At 38.7% G+C, this 20,649-nt stretch overlaps 1 protein-coding gene across 1 annotated transcript in view; it reads left to right on the plus strand.

Moving 5' to 3' along the window:
* C7 (complement component 7) overlaps positions 1 to 20,649 on the plus strand; it is a 94,130-nt gene that overhangs the window by 67,074 nt on the left and 6,407 nt on the right. Inside the window, exons 14-17 of the mRNA XM_006889583.1 lie at positions 3,208 to 3,340; positions 6,688 to 6,879; positions 13,411 to 13,501; positions 18,825 to 19,009. Coding sequence (XP_006889645.1) covers positions 3,208 to 3,340; positions 6,688 to 6,879; positions 13,411 to 13,501; positions 18,825 to 19,009 — 601 coding nt within the window. The remainder of the gene's footprint in view (positions 1 to 3,207; positions 3,341 to 6,687; positions 6,880 to 13,410; positions 13,502 to 18,824; positions 19,010 to 20,649) is intronic.

The raw sequence follows: 20,649 nt of genomic DNA on the forward strand, positions 1-20,649 counted from the left end.
TGGTGAAGGTTTGAGTTTGTGATTTTTCTTTCTTTCTTTTTTTTTTTTTTTTGCCTTGGGCCCATGGCAGTTAGAAGGCAATCTATCTTCTGTGGCCAGAGAAATCAATATTGCTGGCCAGTGAGCTAGGAATGTAATCATGCTGGAGGCTTGCTAAACATATCCACTCTGGGCATTAAAACAGGGCACTGAAAGCAAGCTTTTTAATTCAGAGAACTATGTTTTGTTCTTACTATTTTAAGAGGACACCCTACACCTGCCTTCCTCCCTCCCTCAATGTTTTGGTTTATACATTTGGGAAGAAGCATTAATTTTATTCCTGGAGCTGATAGGACATTAAGCCAGTGACTGGTGAGATATGGATCATTGTTCTTTGAACAATTTTCTTTTTCAGAAAAGAACATGAGTCACTTGCCAGCTGTCACTAGGAGAATTTTCCTGGCTTTAGGGCCATATTAATTAGAGCTGGCCTCACTCCTTGGCTTTGGAGGCAAACCCCAGTCAAGTCCCTCCATGGCTCACACTGTGGCTAGTGTTTATCAGAACTCTCTCAGTGCTGCCAACCTTGAGTTCTCCTTGAAGGAGTTTTTGTTCCAAATTTCAGACCCCTGAGCGTATGTGCACACTAAGAGTCTGCGGCTGCTTCTGGGCAGGTTCTGATCCGTTGCAACCTTACACACAATGGAGTAAGGCACTGCCTGGTCTGGTACTGGCCTGACAATCGCTGCCCTGCTTGAGCTCATTGTTGTCATCAATATGTCACGTCGGGTCATTGAGGGCCTTCCTCTTTTTCCTGCTTATCTGGCTCAGGGTTCAGAGCTATTGTACATAGAGTCACTATGAGTTGCGGGTGACTCCGTAGCACACAACAACAACAACAGCAACAACAATCTTCTATCTAGCAAGCATGATGTCCTTTTCTAGGGACTGGTCTCTTTTGACAACCTGCCCTAAGTGTGTGAGATGAAATATCATTCTCACCTTCAAGGAGGACCCCAATTGCCCTTCTCCCAATACAGATTTATTTGTTCCCTTGGCATTCCAAAGTATATTCATTCAATCTTCTTCTACAACTCTGCAATCAAAGGCATAAATTCTTCTGCAGTCTTCCTTATTCATTGTGCAACTTTCCTATGCTTTTGAGTCTACTGTAGTTTTCCTCACTATACATCCTACTAGATGGAGGAAGTGATGCTAGGTAGTGTGTGTGTGCGTGTGTGTGTAAGAGCATGGCAAGGAGAGAGAAGAGTAAGAAAATGAATCCAGCATCTTTAACATCCACACTCCCCGCCACTGTGCATGAAGGAATTGTGGTTTTGAGCCACGTTCTCATATTTCTAAGGAAAACTCATGTTCAAAGAATGAGGCCAAGCAAATCCATACATTTTAACAAACTGTGAAGTCATTGTCTCAAACGCCAGTGCTTGGAGTGCTCTGTAAGGAACCACAGGTCCTAAACGCATCTCCACTGTCTAGTTACATCTGAGTCTCTTGGAAAATATAAACCATTGATGCCTGTCCCTTTTCCTCCATTTCTGCTTAGAAGTTTTGGGAATCTGTATTTTATTAAATTGTTACAAGTTGTTCTGATATAGAATTCTGATATAGTGTCCCAGTTTGGATACTGGTGGACTTCCTTAGATGGACATTCCTTCTGAAAAGTTGAAGATTTGGAGCTGGTACCAAAGCAGGCCAAGTGTTCTTTGCTTATTTTTCTCAAACTTCAACTTGAGCCTGTGGCTCAAGTTCACTGTCGTGAATGGAATAGCCAGGGTTAACCATGAGGAGTGAGACTGACAATGAGAAGAAGCAGACATTAGAAAATTTTGTCCTGATGCAAAATTGGGTGTAGCTATCAGTTTTAAGCCTTCTCATAGCCCGAATGTCTTCACCATCATTATGGATAAGGTAGAACCAGGTAGACAAAGAATGGACCTTCGAATGACCTTAAAGAGTATGAGGACTCTCTCTTAAGGTCAAGCTTCAAATTCTTCTTTATTTCACCATGAAAGTTCACTCCTGTCACTAAAGGTTAATTAAATGTCTTTGAATCTGACCAATTCCAGCACCACCGGTGGACTAGAGGGTGGGCTGGAAGAAGATCAGTATTATGTTTCCCCTAAAAGAAGTTGAAACTTCTATGAACAATATGAAAGGAATCGAGCAGTTCTAACTATTTAGGCTGCTATTTACTAAGTAGTACAAACAGTTAAAATGCCTTGCCATTGTGTGGAAAGTTGGCTGGTCTAGTTCAGTCACAGGACCCTGCAGAAAGTCCTAATTATATATTTGTCCAAAATTAGCCATTGGAAACCCAGTGGAGCACGATTCTTTTTTTTAATTTAAATTTTATTGAGATTTTAGTGGAACTTTATAGATTTCCATTCATTCATTATTGCACATTTTCCTCCCTGCCCCCCAATGCGATTTCTTTTTGGAAAAAAAATTCTTTCATTGTTATACAATTCCCCACCCCCACCCCAGTCTACTTCACCATGAAGTTCTGGACTGTTGTCATTCAAATAATACCTAATCATATATTCCTTTTAAGCAGCTCTCTTACTCATCTATTTCAATACCATGTACATTATTTATCCCCTTTTAGTTCCCCCTCAACCCCGATGTCAGTCCTACTTTACTACAGTGGCATTATGCAGTATTTTTCCTTTTATCACTGAGATATTTCACTCAGCATAATATCCTCCAGGGTCACCCATTTTGTATAATACTTCATGAGTTCTTTGTTTTTTAAGGAGCACAATTTTACTTTGACACTTGTGAAGTCATGACTTGCAATACACTTAATGGCAACTTTCTTTTTGATTACTAATGAACAGCCTATAACACCTTAATTTGTTTTTTAAAAAAAACTAATGACAAAGAATTTTTTCCTGAAAATATAAGGAGAAGAATTTGTTTGAGCAGTGTCTATTAAACTAACTTTAAATGTGCAGCACAGAGCTTGCTATTTCGAAAACTGTCAACAAATTATGATGCCATTTCATTCTTGGTGGTATTGGTAGTGTTGACTAGGATTATACTGGGGGAAATACATTTATGGAAAATTTTCTAAAACAGCTGTTTTAATGTAGTTTGCCAGATGATTTTTTAAATGAAAATATTTTCTAGGAAAATATATCTAGAAGAACATTTTATTAATGTAAAAACAGATCAATCCAACCTTCTCAATCTTTGATTTTTGCTTAGGATGAAGGTTCCATCTTTCCTCCTGGGAAAAGCATAGTATACACTTGCAGTGATGGATATTCTCTTGTTGGAAACCCCATTGCCAGATGTGGAGAAGACTTGAATTGGCTTGTTGGAGAAATGCATTGTCAGAGTGAGTGTCCATGGTTGTTAAGATTTAAGATTAGAGAATGGCGTAGACGAGAATGAATTAAAATTAAAAAATAAGAACAAAACAAACCCACCCCAACCTCTGCCCTGTATGCTCTATATCTAGACCTCACTTTTCTGAGAGAAGCTGTAATCTTGTCCAAATTCCAGAAGTGCCCAGAATGGACCTTCAGTGTTCTCCAGTTAGGAGCCCTATCATCCAATTATCAGTTCCTTGGCTGTTAAAAGAAAGATTATAGATTCAAATACATGGTGATCTAATTTTTTTTTAACCCAAATAGACTTATATGAAGACAAATTGTGTTTTAGAAAACAAGTTTTTCAAAGTTAAACAAGTTGAAAGGGATCACGTATGTGAGAAGCAGTCAGAAAGCTGGGGAAGAACATGACATTTTGTTTTGTTTTTTCTTCAAACTGTGCGGCCCTCCCCACCATTCTGCTCCCCGCACCACCTTGAGTTCTTGTGCATTTTTTATCTTTCTATTTTTACAATAATGGTCTTATCCATTATTTTTCCTTACGAGGCTATGTTAGTTCTCTCAGCAAATGCTCTCCAGCTTCTCCCAAGTTGTGTAGTATTTAAACTAGCTAATGTGTCATGGGAAGGAGGAGTGGCATCCACTTCCGTAATAGCTTGCCTCCGGAAACCCTATGAACCTGGAAAGAGGATGAAAGGCAACCAAGTGTCGAGGACTCTCCTTCATAGGGTCTCCATGATTCGCCTGTGACTCGACGGCACTTAACAACAACAACAACAACAACAACAGCAACAGCAACAACAATGTGTCATGGGCAGAAGCAAATAAATCTAATGATAGATGTTTTGCTTTTTGAGGGCAGAATACTTGACTTCTAACTTATGGTCCCAGTAGCATGTTGCACTTGGAAAAATATAAACAATAAATGCTTCTATGAATGAATAAATGTGTTCTTTGATGAGCATAAACAAGAAACCGAGCAGACGTTTTCTCAAGATACACCTTCTCGAGTCGTGGGAGCTAAAGGAATCTTTGAAACTACTGCCTAGAACAACAAAAATCTTTAAAACGGAAATGAAAATTGGCTCCTGGAGGCTTCTTAAATCAAACGGTACCTTGAAAAATTAGAAAGGATACTTAGGTGACAACAAGTGCTCATAAACAGAGGTGAAACCCTGGGAAAAAAAGATCAGAATGGTTATACGGCTTAAAGGTTGTAATCCAAATCACTGAAATGTGCACGTGGAGATTGTTGAACTGGTGTGTTGTTTTGCTGTCTACATGCTCAACAACAACAAGAAAAACCAAGAACATGGGTAGCTATTAAAAAAAGAAGTTGAGCTTGGTTTTGTAAACTATTATCCAGACACCATTAGAGATACTCTCAAGATTTTTTTGTTTTAATCATGAATCTTGACTTGTATTTTTCTTTTTCCCTCAAGGAGAAGACTTGAGCTAAGGATCGTAATTGAGGAACGAAAAATTAAAGGGATTGGAAACAAAAGAAAATGTGACATTTTTGTAGTTTCAAGGGAGCTCTGGTGGCCTGGCGGGTGGGGATTTACAGCTTCCGAAAGTCTGCTAGAGGGTCAGTTATGAGTCAGGTTCTGATTTGACAGTGGGTTTTGTTGTTTTATAGCTTCAAGGTTAAAGAATTATTTAAGAATTTCAGACACAAGATGATTAATAACATAAGGGAGGAACATACACCCCTTAGAACAATCAGTCACAGAAAACCAACATATTTTCAGAAGCTCAGAAGTCAGGAAGAGAGAGGAAAGAAGGATGTGTGCAAATGCGAAACACAGAAATGGGAAGAGTCCTATTAAAGGACGGAGAAGATCATGAAGCCTGATGTGCATTGGCTCCTACTCTGAGGGCTGATGGTTTAGCCCCCTCAGCAGTACTGTAGAAGAAAAGCCTGAAGATCTACTTCTATAAATATTTCACTCAAAATATCCCCTGGAGCACGTTCTACTCTGTAAGACAGGAGCTCACCATAATGCACATCGGAATTCACTTGTGATTAGAAAGCCCATTAACTCTGTAAACTTTCACCTAAATCAAAACAAAAAGTTTAAAACAAAACTCCCTTTCAGATTTGTGAAAAATCTATTTGAGTATAGAGAAATGTGATACAAATATAAGAGTACCCTAAAGAAACCATAACCACCATCCAAGCAGATATACACACACCCATGTTTATTGCAGCTTTGTTCACAATAGTAAAGAGTTAGAAACAACCCAAGTGCCCAGCAACAAATGAATGGATAGAGAAGCTCTGGTGTATTCATACAATGGAATACTATGCAGCACTGAAAACAAGAAACTAGTGAAATATTATGCTAAGTGGATGATCCTAGAGGACATTATACTGAGTGAAATATCTCAGTCACAGAAGGACAAATATTGCATACAGCCACTATTGTTAAGTAGGACTGGCTTTGGGGTTGAGGGAAGGCAGAGAAGAAGGGGAGGAATGATGCATACTTCATTGCCACAGATAAGAGAGAGAACTGCTTAAAAGGGATATATGATTAGGTATTATTCGTCTGACATACTTTGGACATGTTGTAAGGAGGGACGGGTCCTTGGAGAGGGACATCATGCTTGGGAGGGTGGAGGGACAGCGCAGGAGGGGAAGGCCCTCTATGAGATGGATTGATTCAGTGACTGGGGTTATTGGGATGGGTGTGTCAGAGGCAGTGTGATTGGCACAGAATAGAGCAGGTTTTAGGGCTGTTGTACAACAACAACAACATTATGGTCATGACAAGAGTCTCGAAGGCTTTACAGTGTAGTGGGCTTTGGGGGAGGGAGTACATAGCAATGAAATAATTTTTCTTTTACTTATTAAGGAGAAAATGGAATCGGGGGAGAGGGTGGGCAGGGAGAAAAATGCAACAATGAATGACTGGAAACCCTAAGTCGCTGTAAACTTTCATTAAAATGAATACAAAAAAGTTAAAAAAATTAAAAAAACAACCCCTAAATGTAGCAGAGTACAGGAAAATTCTAGTGGGCCATCACTAGACCAGAGAGTTAAGTGGGTATAGTGAAAAGTCTGGTTTTAAAAATAGCCTAGGCTTTAGGACCCTGGATTTCATTTTAGATTGTTATATTCTTTTGAGGACAAGGGCAGTAGGATGGGGAGCTGATTTGGTCTTTGGTTATTCATTGGTTAGCTATCTGGAAGGCACTATGGGAAGTGTTATTCAGGGCACTCTGAGAGTGAATTTCCCTAATGTGGTGAAGAAGAGCAAGTATACAGACACTAACCCAAGCTGTCGTTTTGAAACACAGATGGTTCAGAAAAGCAATGACCCTTGCACACTGCTCTCTTTATATTTAGAAATAGCCTGTGTTCTACCTGAGCTGGCGGATGGTGTGCAGAGCGATTCCCACAAGCTTTTCTACTCAGTGGGTGAGAAGGTGACCCTTTCCTGTCCAAGTGGCATGTCTTTAGAAGGCCCTTCAAACTTTCTTTGTGGCTCCAGCCTCAAGTGGAGTCCTGAGATGAAGAATATCCACTGTGTATGGAAAGGTGAGCTGCTCCCCAAGTCTCTCTGTGTGTATCTGCCCTCAGGCAGTAATACTCCTTGGAGAGGTCCCTCCTAACATTGCAATCCCCTCCCTGCTCTCTCACCTGCACTCCACACCCAGCCACTGCCTAGACCTGCACTCTTACATGAAGGAGGCCAGTTCACAATCTCTGTAGCACCTTTCTTCACCATGACACAGATGAACTCATGGAATGTAAACAAAAGCAAGAAAAGTCCTGGTGATTCTGAATCTTCTTCCATGTGAAAGATGAACTGGATATTGCTGTTATGGTGCCAAGAAAAGAAAGGATTTTATTTTTAAAGTTGGCTTTTGGTTTCCTCTATTTTACCCTCACTTTATATTTTTACTAACTGCAAAGCTGAAATTGTCAGTGATGTAAAATTCTGTGTGCTCACTTGTGATTTCTCTGTTGTGGTTTGGGTGCCATGGAGTCGAATAAGACTCACAGTGACCCTATGAACAAAAGGTCTGAACCCTGTTCTATCCTGCACCATCCTCACACTTCCTGACATACAAGAGTCCATTGCAGTAGTCACCATGTCAATCCACCTGATTGAGGGTCTTCCTCTCCTTTGCTGACTTTCTACTCTTCCCAGAATCAAGTCCCTGTCCAAGGAATACCCTTCTCCTAGCAACATGTCCAAAGTATGTTAGGCGAAGCCTCATCATTCTTGCCTCCATAGAGCACTCTGGATGCACCATCTCCAAGATATGTTTGTTCTCCTGGCCATCCATGGGATATTCAATACTCTTCTCCAATACCACAGCTCAAAAGTGTCAATTCTCTTTCTGTCATCCTTATTCATTGTTCAACTCTCAGATGCATAACAAATGATTGGAAAGACTATGGCCTTAATCAGATGCACCTTAATCCTCACACTGATATCATTACTCCTCAATAATTTAATAATGAATTCTCTGAGAGTTTAGATACTAAAATGAAAAAAAAAATTACACACAGCAGAGAAAAAATATTGAAGAAAAGATTGTGTTTTTTGAAGTTATCCCACTAATAAAAGAGAAATGCCACAATCCAATATTTTGAGCACTAGATAAGTGAAAATGATATTAAGAAAGCAGGAAGGGTTTTGGGATGAGATATTTTATATTGAATGAATTTGTTTTTAAAAATAACCTCCTGGTTTATGTTTATGTATGTTTTAAAAGAAATAGAAAATACTTGCAACAAAAACAAGAAAGAAAACTACATTCGTGTGCTATTTTATCTACTATACTTATTTTTTTTAATACTTATTTTCAAAATTGCACTTTACTTCTTAGGATATCAAGGTGGTGGTCATTGTTAGATGCTGCTGAGTCAAGCAATAAATGTACAGAAAAACTATGCAGAGAGTTGCTATGTACTTACTTTGCTCCACTCTGCCCATTTTTCATGTTATTACGTCTTGTGTTAATGTGATACATTCATTACCAATTCCACACTGGAGATCAGTAACAACTGAACCAAGAATACTGAGGTTAGTAAGCGAGCAAAGCGGAATCAGTATTGGAACATTGCTGTCTATTGCTGTTGTTAGGTGCTGTTGAGTCAAGTATGACTCATAGTGACGCTATGAACGGCCAACCTGAACCCTGCTCTATTCTGTGCCCTCCCCATCATCTCTGACACATGAGAGTCCATTGCTGAGGTCATTGTGTTAACTCATCTCACTGGGAGTCTGAGTGGTGCAAGTGATTTGTGATTGACTATTGATCCGTCATAATTCCATGTTCTAATTATTAATGGATGTCTGCAGCTATGGCACCTCTTTCTGAGGCTTGCCACGTAAATGAAAGTCTTTCATCGGGTGAAAGCTTTACTCCATCCACGTCATTGTGACGGACTCTTTGAGGAGGTAACTCTTGCCCACACAAATTTCGAGTGTCTTCCAACCTGTGTGCTTCATCGTTTAACACTAAATCCAATAATGTTCTTCCATTGCCCACAGAGTTTTCTGTTATTTCAGAAATGGATGGCCAGTTCTGCTTCTTAATCTGTCTTAGTCTGGATGCTTCATTGTAACCTGTCTACTATGGGTGACCCTGCTAATATTTGAAATACGGGTGGCAGCGCTTCCAGCATCATAGCAACACACAAGGTACCACAGTATAGCAAACTGTACTTACTGCAGAAGATCAAAGATGACAGCCTTCAATAGGAATTACATATTCAGAAAATAAAAATCCTTACCATTGCAGCATAAGGCAATGTGACTCACACCAAACAGAAAGAATATATACCTTGAGGAAGGCATATTATGTAGCATGATCAGGAGGCTGCTTATTCCACAATTGCCAGTTTTATTCTCTTTTAGATAATATTTTCCTTGCCTCTCTGTCTCAAAAGAAAAAAAAAGAAAAGAAAAAAATGGGCAATGTGAGAAATGGAGAAAAGATTGAAGTTGCCATTGATTTCATTTTACTTGGATCCACCATCAACACTCATGGTAACAGTAGTCATGAATCAAAAGATGTATTACATTAGAGACATCATCTATTAAAGATCTCGCCAAAATTCTAAAGAGCAAGGATGTCAGTTTAAAGACTAAGGTGCACCTGTTTCAAGCTGAAGTCTTTTAAATTACTTCCTATGCATCTGAAAGATCAATAAGGATGACAGAAGAAGAGTTTGAATTGTGATGCTGGCAAAGAGGATTGAATATCCCGTGGATTGCCACCAAAACAAAGAAATTTGTCTTGAAGGAAGTACAGTCAGAGTGTTGTTCAGAAGCAAGGATGGCCAAACGTCCTCTCACTTCCTTCGGTCATATTATCAGGAGCAGTGAGTCCTTGGACAATGCCACTGCTCTTATGCAGCACATCCTGTTCTGATTTTTTCTAATATTAATTTTTATTCAATGATGAAATTTATCTTTTGATCATGAGGAGGAAGAGCTAGATTTCCTAAATGATACCATCTGGTGAATTGAACATTTTCAGTGAATGAGAGGGTGCAGCCAGCTACTGCTGGTGGCTCTGGTACCAGGTGATAGAGCAGAGCAGGAACATGGTGGACACAAGCCTTTCATGTCCACCCTGCTGCGTGTCTTAGCTGTCAAAGATGACCAATGGGGGATAATTGCTTTGTTTTCTACATACTCTGAAGAATAAATGCAAGTTTACTGTGATTATTTGAAATAATAGATAGGTACCAATAACTCTAAAATTAGGCAGAACAATATACACTTGATGAAGTTGAACTTTTGTTCCAATGAACAGTTAGTTGATGGAATTGCTTGCTTACTTTTCGGAAATATCTGTTCCGTTCAGTTTGTAGTACAATTTGGCGTGTTTTTTTCTCCCACTCAGTAGAAATTCTACTGAGGTGGGTTTTAATTAAGGATGTCTTTCAAAGCTGTGAGATTTTTCTGAACACAGAGATTATAATAATAACTTCCCTAATGATAAATTGATAACAAAGAGAAGTACCAAATTTTTCAGCCTCCAAAACTGATGTTTTCAAATAATCTGCTTTTGGTATTTAGTCTTGATAGAAAGTATTTGGTTTAAAGGTGGGCTTTAAGTTCATCCATATTGAGCTAACCAATCTATAAAGGCAATGAAGCTTTATGCTTGGGTTTTTTGTTTGTTTTTTGTTTTAAGATGTAGAAGTCTTTGGTTTAGGTAATTCTATCAATGATTTTCACAAAGAAATAAAAACAGTAAAGTGTAAAACTTTATCTTTATGAGAGATTAGCAAACAACTTTCTACTCAGAATGCAGATGTCATTTGCATTGGTTTATCACTGAATTTTAGTTCTGGTTGCTTAGATCAGTTTCTTAATCTCTGCATGTTGATATTTTCAGCTGCAAAATTCTTTGTGGTTCTGTACATTGGAGGATGTTTAACACCATCTTTAATCCCCCACCAACTATATGTCAGTAGTTTTCCCTACATCTCCAAGTTGTAACAACCAAAGTGTCTCCTGATAGTGACAAATGTCTTCTGAAGGACAGAATTATCTGTGGTTGAGAATCACTGATTTAAATAAAACTATTAAAATAGTTTTAGACTTAAATAAAAGTTATAAATATAGTTTACATATACCTCTTATTCAATTATACATCTTTTGTAACTTGGCATAACATAATTGATTGAAATAAGGAATAATGGCACAATATTATTGATTAAACTGTGAACTTAATTTGGATATCACTAGTTTTCCCACTTACTTGGTTCCACAATCAACATTCTTGGCTTTAGTAGCCAAGAATCAAAAGATGTATTACCTTGGGAAAGTCTGCTGTGAGAGACCTCTCCAAAGTACTCAGGAGCAATAATGTCAATTTGAAGACTAAGGTGTGCCTGATTCAGGCCATGGTCTTTTCAATTACTTGCTATGTGTCTGAGAGCTGGATGAATGAATAAGGATGACAGAAGAAAAACTGATGGAGAAGAGTACTGAATATCCCATTGGGCTGCCAAAAGACACACAGATATGTCTTAGAGAAGGTGTAGCCAAGATGCTCCTCAGAGGCAAGGGTGGTGGAGGGTTATTTCACATTTTTTGGACACATTATTAAAAGAGAATATTCCTTGAAAAGGGATATTATGCTAGGAAAATTCAGCAAAAGAAAGGAAGACCCTCAACTAGATGGATTCTCCCAGTGACTACATCAGTGGGCCAGCTATGTCAAAGATGATGAGATAACACAGAATAGGACAGAATAGAGTTCAAGTCTGCTATGAGTTGCATTTTACTGTACGGTTGCTGTTGATGCTGTTATGTGCCATTGAGTTGCCCGTGACTCACAGAAACCCTATGCATAACAGCCCTCAACCCTACTCTATCCCGTGCTAATCTTATTGTCTCTGGTACACCTATCTCCATCACTCCAGTCATTGAATCAATCCACCTCATGGAGGGTCTTCCTCTCTTGAGCTGTTCCTCCACCATCCCAAGCATGTCATCACTCTCCAAGTATTGATCATGCCTTGCAACATGTCTAAAATATGTCAGACGAAGCTTCAGAATCCTTGCCTCCAAGGAGCAGCCTGGCTTCACCCTCTCCAGGACAAACTTGTTTGTTCTAGCAGTCCATGGTATATTCAATACTCTTCTCCAACACCATAGCTCAAAGGCATCAATTCATCCCTAGTCATTGTCCAGCTTTTTGATGTTTGGCAAGTAATTGCAAAGACCATGGCTTGTATCAGGCACACCTTAGTCTCCAGAGTGATATTGTTGCTCTTCATTACTTTGGAAAGGTCTCTGACAGCAGACTCTCCCAACAGAATTTATCTCTTAATTTCCTCGCTGCTGGTACCAAGAGTGTTGATTGTAGAGCCAAGGAAACTGAAGCTGTCAACAATCTCAATCTCTTCATCATCTATCATGATGTTCCCAATTGGTCCAGTGGTGAGAATCTTTGTTTTCTTGATGTTAACAACAACAACAACAACAACAACAGCAGCAGCAGCAGCAGCAACAACAACAACAACAGTTTTTCCACTTATCCTCTTTTAATGTGGATCACACTCTGTTCAAGATAGTATAAGTTTAAGGGAAATATTTAAAGAATGAATACATGTAATGGAAACAGTTATGGCAAAAACACTTCAAATGACATTAGTTCTTAGAAGTTTAAAATTTATTAATAAGATTGTAGTGTTGCTGTGAAGGACACTGAGAATTTTCAAAGTAAAGAAGTAGTTTGTAGTTTTATATCCATAAAAATACATGTCCTTCAGAGAAAATGTCTATGTAGATACATCCCACAGAGACCTAGTTTGATGATGAAACTGGCAGGGTTAGACTTAGCAAAATGTCTATGTTCAAGTTATTCACACTATTATTAGGGATGGCTGAAGCAATGACAGCTACATGATACTCTTATGATCTTAATCAGAATATTTTACCATCAAAAGTGAGTGATAGTTGGTTTTATCAGTTTATTTTTGTTAAAAAATGGAGACGTAATGGAAGGAATTTTAGAAACAGAACCATGGACACATCCACTCACTGTAAAGGGGGTACTTTTTGACCATTTTCATGTATCCTCGAACTATCAGGAAGCTTTTAGGTTAGGTTAAATTGTGTTGCTTTCTGTCTTGTGATAGGCACGGTGGGAGAAGGATGCAGCCGAACCAACCAAGAGTTTCTAAATAGTGCTTTAGTTAAAGGGAACCTGTTCCACTGACCTTGAAATTTAATGAATGTGAACTTAGCCACCAACTATTAATTGTCTAAACTAGTACTAACTCCCTAATATTTTTAAACTTCGTGTTCCTCATCTCTTAAAGGGACACATGCCAGGGCAAGTTAAACATCACAATGCATAAAAAGTGTCTGGCAAAGAACAAAGTCTGTTAGCTATTATTAACAGAGAAATTATTGGCAAGTTGCTTCTAGGAACTCTGCATCTCTTGTTGCCTTTGTTACATTCTTGTTGCATTCTTTGTTTACAATAAAATACACATGTTGCTATGCAAGCTGTCATAATATTTACTGTATCACAATGATGCTCTTACTTTCCTAACCATGGTCTGGCCCTTATCCTTTTGTTTTAGAAGTGCCTGAGAAACAGCCAGTGCCTAAATGTCAGCTCTGGGAGAAAGTGCAGAATTCAAGATGTGTCTGTAAAATGCCTTATGAATGTGGGTAAGATATGCCCGTTTTCTTCTACCAGCTTTATTTCATTTAAGTAAATGCAATACTGTCTTAGATACTAATGTCTTTTTTTTAAAAAAAACATTTCAGGTAGGTTTCCTTCTTCAAATGTTTTATTTATCAGGAGGTGACTGAAATAAAAACATAATAGAGTCAGCTGTTGTCTTTAGAGCACTCTGGTGGCATAGTCTGTGGGTAATTGTGCTGCTACCTTTCTGGCAGCTCGAGTCCACCAGCAGCTCTGAGGGAGGAGGGTGGACAAGCTCTTCCTGTGTGGTTTATAGCCCTGGGATCCCAATGGAGGATCAGTTCTAAGTTGGTTTCAACTTGCCAGAAATGAGTGAGTTGAGGCTCCTTTAGAAGAAGGGATCTTGGCGGCACAAACAGTGAAATGCTCATCTGCAACCCAAAAATGGTCAGTTCGAGTCTTCCCAGTGAATCTGCAGGAGGAAGACCCAGTGATTTGCTTGCATAAAGATTACAGGCAAGAAAACCCTATTGTCAGTCACACTCTGTAGGCTTGCTAAGAATAAAAGTTTACTCTTACCAACATCATGCCTAGATGGAAGGCTTTGCTTGTCACTGGCGGAGTTAAGTGTCTGTACATTTTAAGCTATATCACCTGTTGAATGTTATAACCCTTTTCATCAGGGCTGGCGATGGTTTGTAAGCAATGCTCTAATGTTTTTAGATTGCAGCTCTGGTGGCTTAGTGGTAAAGAGTTGTAGTGCCAATCCCAAGGCATGTGGTTCAAATCTACCAGCAACTACTTGGTAGAAAGATGGGCAATCTCCTCCTGGGAGACTAACAGCCTCTAAAAACCTGTTGGAGGGTCAGCTAAGAGGCAAGTCTGAGTCAACAGTACACAACAACAACAACAATATTGCTAGAGTATAAGGATGAGGGGTTCTTACCATGGCTTGCTCCCTATATAAAATTGATTAAAATGACAAAAGTGTCATTTTTAAAGATTTAGAATTTTAAAGGATATAGACTGAAATTCCTTGGGACATAACCTCTTACAGCAATACTGATAAAGAGTATACATTTTTTCTGCTATGTGAGGTTTAGTCTTTAAATTTGCATGAGATGAGCATTACCCAAGCTGATGTTTCACTAAATGAGTATGTTGCTAAAACCCTCTCATTCATCTATGCCAAGAAATGTGGAAGACAGTTACCTGGCCAACTGACTGGAAGAGATCCATGCTCCTCTCCATTCCAAGGAGAGATGATCCAACATAAAGCAGAAATTATCAAGCAATCTCATTTTTAATAGATGCTAGCAAAATTTTGTTGGAGGTAATTAAAAAATTACTGCAGCACTCCATTACCAGAGAACTGCCAGAAATTCAAACTGGATTTGAAAGAGGATGTAGAGTGAGAGATATCATTGCTGATATCAGATGGAACTTGACTGAAAGCACAAACTACCAGAATGATGCTTACTTATTCTTATTAATAATAGAAACACATACGAGTATATGGATCATACACGTTATCAACAACATTGCAAAGAATGGAAATTCCAGAACATTTAATTGGGCTCTTGTAGAATCTGTACATAGACAAGAGACATCATTTGAACAGAAAAAAGAGATATTGTGTGGTTTAAAATCAGGAAAGGCGTGTGCCAGAATTGTATCCTTTCTACATGTCTAATCAACTTGTATGTGAGAAAAACAATATGCAGAAGAATGCAGCATTAGAATTGGAGGAAGAGACTTATTAATAATCTGTGGTTTGTTAATGACACCAGCCTTGTTTGCTGAAAGGGAAGAAGATTTGAATGTTGTACTTAATGATGAAGATGAAAGACTACAATCTTCAGCTTGGATTATGCTTCAACACCAAGAAAAGAAAACAAAAATTGTCACAACAGAACAAATAAGCAGCATTATGATAAGTGAAGAAAACATTAGAATTGTCAAGGATTTAATTGCATTTGAATTCACAAACACTGACTATGGAAAGAGTGGTCAGTAAATCAAGTGGTGACTTGCACTGGGCAAATATTACAAGGGATCTCTTGACTTTTTTTTATTGATTTGCTTACAAAGTTCATATACATTGTGTTTCACACTACTCTTCATTCATATTGTGTTTCATACAATCATCCTCTGTATTGCTGTTGTTGTTGATTGCCTTTGAGTCGAGCATGCCTCACAGCAACCCTATGAACAAAAGGCCTGAAGTCTTTCTATAACTATCGATATTTATCAAAGTTCATAGATTTTCCAGAGGCATGTTGTTTAGGAAGTGGATGCCACTCCTGCTTCCTGGGAGCTCCACCAATCGCTGTTCCCCATGGGTAACTGTTATGGCATTTGATTCCGCAATGGCACAAAGTTCAGCATCACAGCAACCACAGGTTATGTCAGTATAGTATATTGACAGAAAAGTGCTGTACTACTTAGAAAAATGTTCCTCCAAAATATAATAACAAACAACTTTAAATACAAAGGCCCTCTCCGGGGTCTTGTTGACTCTAAATAGGAGAGGCTTAAATAATAAATAAACAGTGTAGAATGTTATTGTTGTTATATGCCGTTGAGTCACCTGCGTTGTATAGCGGCCCTGTGTACAGCAGCTCTGAACCCTTCCCTGTCCTGAGCTAGTCTCACAAATTCCGATACATCAAACCCCATTTCTCTACATTCTGTATCAATCCATCTCATCTGGAGTCATCCTCACCTGCCCTGTCTGTCCACCCTTCTGAGCATGATGTCCTTCTCCAAGGACTGGTCTAATGTATTACATTTTATAAAACTGATCACCACTGGACCTTGCCTGTCTTTTCACCCAGATTTCCTTCCCCCCACCCCCACCCACCAACCTGTGTAACCCTGTTTTGTCCCTACCCATCTTCACCCCTCCCACTCCTTCCCTTCTTGGAGCACCATACATGTTTTACTAGATATCCTTCTATTTTTTACAATAATGGTTTTATGCAGTATATGTCCTTATGAGGTTGAGTTAGTTCACTCAACATAATGTTCCCCAGTCTCTCCCAAGTTATGTAGTATTTTTCAAAATTGTTGTTTCTGAGTGCTGCATAATACTCCATTGTGTGAACGTACCAGTTTCTCAATCCATTCAGTTGTGGTTGGGCATTTGGGCTCTTTCCATTTCTTGTGATGGTGAATAATGCTGTTACAAATGAACATTGATGTCTAAATCTCCATTTGTGTCTAAGTTCTAATTTCTTTGCAGTATATGCCTTGTAATGGAATAGCGGGATCTTATGGAGGAATCTCTTTTAAATGCTAAATAGTAAACATGCTACTTTGAGGGCTATGGTATACCAGACCTTAGCTATAGTATTTTAATAGCTTTCTGTGCATAGGAAAGCTGAACAATGAACAAGGGAAATTGAAGAAAAATTGATATCTTTGAATTGTGGTGTTGATAGAGTGTTAAATATATTATTGACTGTAAGAAAAAAAAATATAGACAAGTCCATCTTGGAAGAAGTGCAGCCAGAATGCTCCTTAGAAGGAGAGGAGACAGACTTCATTTCATATATTTTGGATGTGCTGTAAGAGTAAACCAGTCCCCTAACTCAGCCCCATAAGGACAAATACAGTACAAGACTATTATTGTAGACATAGAAATAAGACGAGTAAGATGTCTGTGAAGATCCAAGGAGGGGAGGAGGGGAGTAGAGGGGTGAGGATGAGTGGGTAGGTGGAAGTGGATGGGGAGGGTAATCATATTGTTGTTGTTGATTGCCTTAGAGTGGAGTGACTCATAGCGACCCTATGAACAAAGGGTTTTAACAAAGTTCATAGTTTCCAGAGGCATATTGTTTAGGAACTGGATGCCATTCCTGCTTCCAAGGGTAATCATAGAATAGCACGACTTGATGGGTGGAAAGAGGGGTGGCAAAAGGAAATGGGCAAGATCTGGTGTGAAAAGCAATGCATACAAACTTTGTATGTTAAACCAGTATAAAATAAGAAATTATTTAAACAAGAAAGAATGAACCAGAGTGAGAAGGACATTGTGCTTGAGAGAGAGTTGTTGAGAAAGTAGGCCCTCAATGTGCTGGGTTAACACAGAAGCTGCAGCAACGGGCACCAGTGTATTGTGACGATGGCACAGGAAGCCAGGTGGTGACTCTAGATTGCTACGAGTCAGAACCAATTTGATGACACCTAACAACAACTACTTTTAAAGAATCTGATTGCCAGGTGTTCTGTCCTGATGAGAAACTGATAGGTTAGAATGATTGACTTTTCGTGTATGCTCTTAACCATGATGCCACCAGGGATCCTTAAGAAGAAGAAAAGATTAGAGTTCAATACAATACGGGCAAGTGGACTGTTCCTATCCTCGAAGATATAAAAGTGCTTTATTATTTATGATTTCTCTACAGTTCTGCCTTTGTACCTAACAGCATTCACAAAAATATGATTCTTTTATTAGTGACATGTCTAAATAGCTTATAGTTTTATCCTTGATGTTTAAGGAAAAACAGGAACATTATTTGGAAATACTGGTAAACTCTTTTGTAAATATACATATTTTCGTAAATCACATTGGAAAATACAGTTTCATCAGTGCTTAATGATTTATAGTCACTTGTTGGACAAGACTGGGCTACATACAGATATAGGCCCCGAGGCTGCTCGATGCAATGGATTTCCTCATGCTTTTAACTGTGATAACTTTGAGTGTTTGGTCTTTGCTGATTTTCTGTCTCCTTGGTTGTCAGGTCACTCGCTTTTGCAGATTGACCTTTCTTTCTATTTATTTTCTGTTTGTGATCTGTACTTGATGAAAACAAGTTGTCTAAGCTTGTTAAAAGTAAGTATGCTCATTTTGAAGATTTCCGGGGAATGGGTCTAGAAAGAAATATAATTAAAATTTTCCTTCTGTCTTTGCTGTTGGTGCTAAAATTAGAATCCTTGAATCCAACCCCTCCTATTCACTTCTCATCCTCTGCTTTTAAGGATAGAGATCTTGCAAATATAAAGTCCTCAATCTATGATGTGACCAAGTTATAATGAACCTCGCATATGACACCAAGCATCATTCTTTTTATTTTTTGTGCATCTTATCATCAATGATATCTACATCATGATATGTACTGCGTGCGACACATAATGTGCTGGTGTTAATGTAATATTTCCAAATTCCATATTGAAATAAATGGTGGATTAATGAAGATACTGTTAACAAAACACAATACTAATGAAACCTAAACCATACATGAAATATTTGACCAATAGCATAATTGTTTATGACAGAGTTATCAGAACAGAGCTCCATTGTAAGTATACCTGTAATATGGTTTAAAAATATTGTTTCAGATCTTCTCTGGATGTATGTGCTCAGGACGAGAGAAGCAAGAGACCCCTGCCTCTGACAGTCTGCAAGATGCATGTTCTTGCCTGTCATGGTAGAAATTACACCCTTGTCGGCAGGGAGAGCTGCACTCTGAGACCCACAGCCAGGAAAGATTGTGGTTCATGTGCACTGTGGGAAAAATGTGACGGTAAGAACATTTAAGAATGCTAGAGAAACAGTGTTGAGGATTTTATTTTCTCAATTTTTTATTATTAATTTTAATGAAAATTTACAGAGACTTTGGACTTCCATTCATTCATTGTTGCACTTTTTTCTCTGCTCACACCTCCACCCCCCAGTTCACTTCTCTTTGAAAAGTAACAGAAAAATTCTTTTATTATTTTACAATCCCTTCCCCTAGCTCCACTCCGCTAAGCAGCTTTTGTTTTGGATTACTGTCATGACAATAATACCTAATCACATATCATTTTTAAACAGGTCTCTTCCTCATCTGTTTCAATGCAGTATCCATTATTTATCCCATCTTTCTCAGTGTCCCCCCAACCCCAATGTCAGTCCTGTTTTACAACAATGGTACTATGCAGTATTTGTTCTTTTGTGACTGAGATAGTTCACTCAACATAATGCCCTCCAGGGTCACCCATTTTCAATATTTCATGAGTTTCTTGTATTTCAGTGTGTCATAATAGTCCATTGTGTGAATATACCACAGCTTCTCTATCCAGTTTTGATAGACACTTAGGTTGTTTCCAATTCTTTGCTATTGTGAACAAAGCTGTGATAATCATGGGTGTGCATATATTTGCTTGGAAAAGGCATTTATGTTTTATTGCTGAATTAAAGTAGAATCAAAGAGGACCTACTGCTCCGAGAGTGAACTGTCCTCTCCCACTCCATCCCTTGAGGAGGGGGTGGGTTAGATTTCCAGGAGGACAAGATCTCCTATCTGATGGCTTGTCTATTCCCAAACTTCTGTTGTTCTTGTTCCACTGTCATGAGTTTTACTCTCTCTTATCATTCATATTATCTATCTACTAATTTTTTTACCTTTAAAGAAATTTTAAGAAATAGAATTATTTTTTAAATTTTCTACTACTTTATCACATGCAAGCAAGATTCTGCTGAAAATTATCCAAAAATATTTGGAATAATATGTCAACAGAGGACTGCCAGATGTACAGGCTGGATTTAGAAGAGGTCATGGTACTAGGGATATTATAGCTAATGTTAGATGGAAAGCAAAGAATACCAGAAGAAGGTCTATCTGTGCTTTATTGACTATGCAAAGGCTTTTGACTGTGTGGATCACAACAAGCTGTGGCTGACTCTAAGAAGAATGGGAATCCCAGAACATTTGATTGTGCTAATGCAAAACCTATACTTGGACCAAGAGGCAGTCGTCAGAACAGAGCAAGGAGACACTACATGGTTCAAAATAAAGAAGAGGGTCCATCAGGGATGTACTCTGTCTCCATACCTTTTCAATCTGTATGCAGAACAGATCATCTGAAATGCTGGGCTGTATGAAGAGGTATGTGGCATCAGGATTGGTGGAAGAGTCATCAACAACCTGCGTTATGCAGATGACACAACCCTGCTTGCTGAAAGTGAGGAGGACCTGAAGCGCTTGCTTCAGAAGGTCAAGGACTGCAGCCTCCTACATGGATTGAAGCTCAACATCAAGAAAACAAAGATTCTCACTACTGGGCCAATTGGCAGCATAAGCTTGGATGGTGAAGAGATTGAGATAGTTAACAGTTTATTTTGCTTGGCTCCACAATCAACACTCTTGGTAGCAGCAGCCAGGAATTCAAGAGACGAACTGCA

This window comes from Elephantulus edwardii, unplaced genomic scaffold (genome assembly GCF_000299155.1).
Source record: "Elephantulus edwardii isolate Elephantulus edwardi_28Jun2011 unplaced genomic scaffold, EleEdw1.0 scaffold00079, whole genome shotgun sequence".
NCBI lineage: Eukaryota > Metazoa > Chordata > Mammalia > Macroscelidea > Macroscelididae > Elephantulus > Elephantulus edwardii.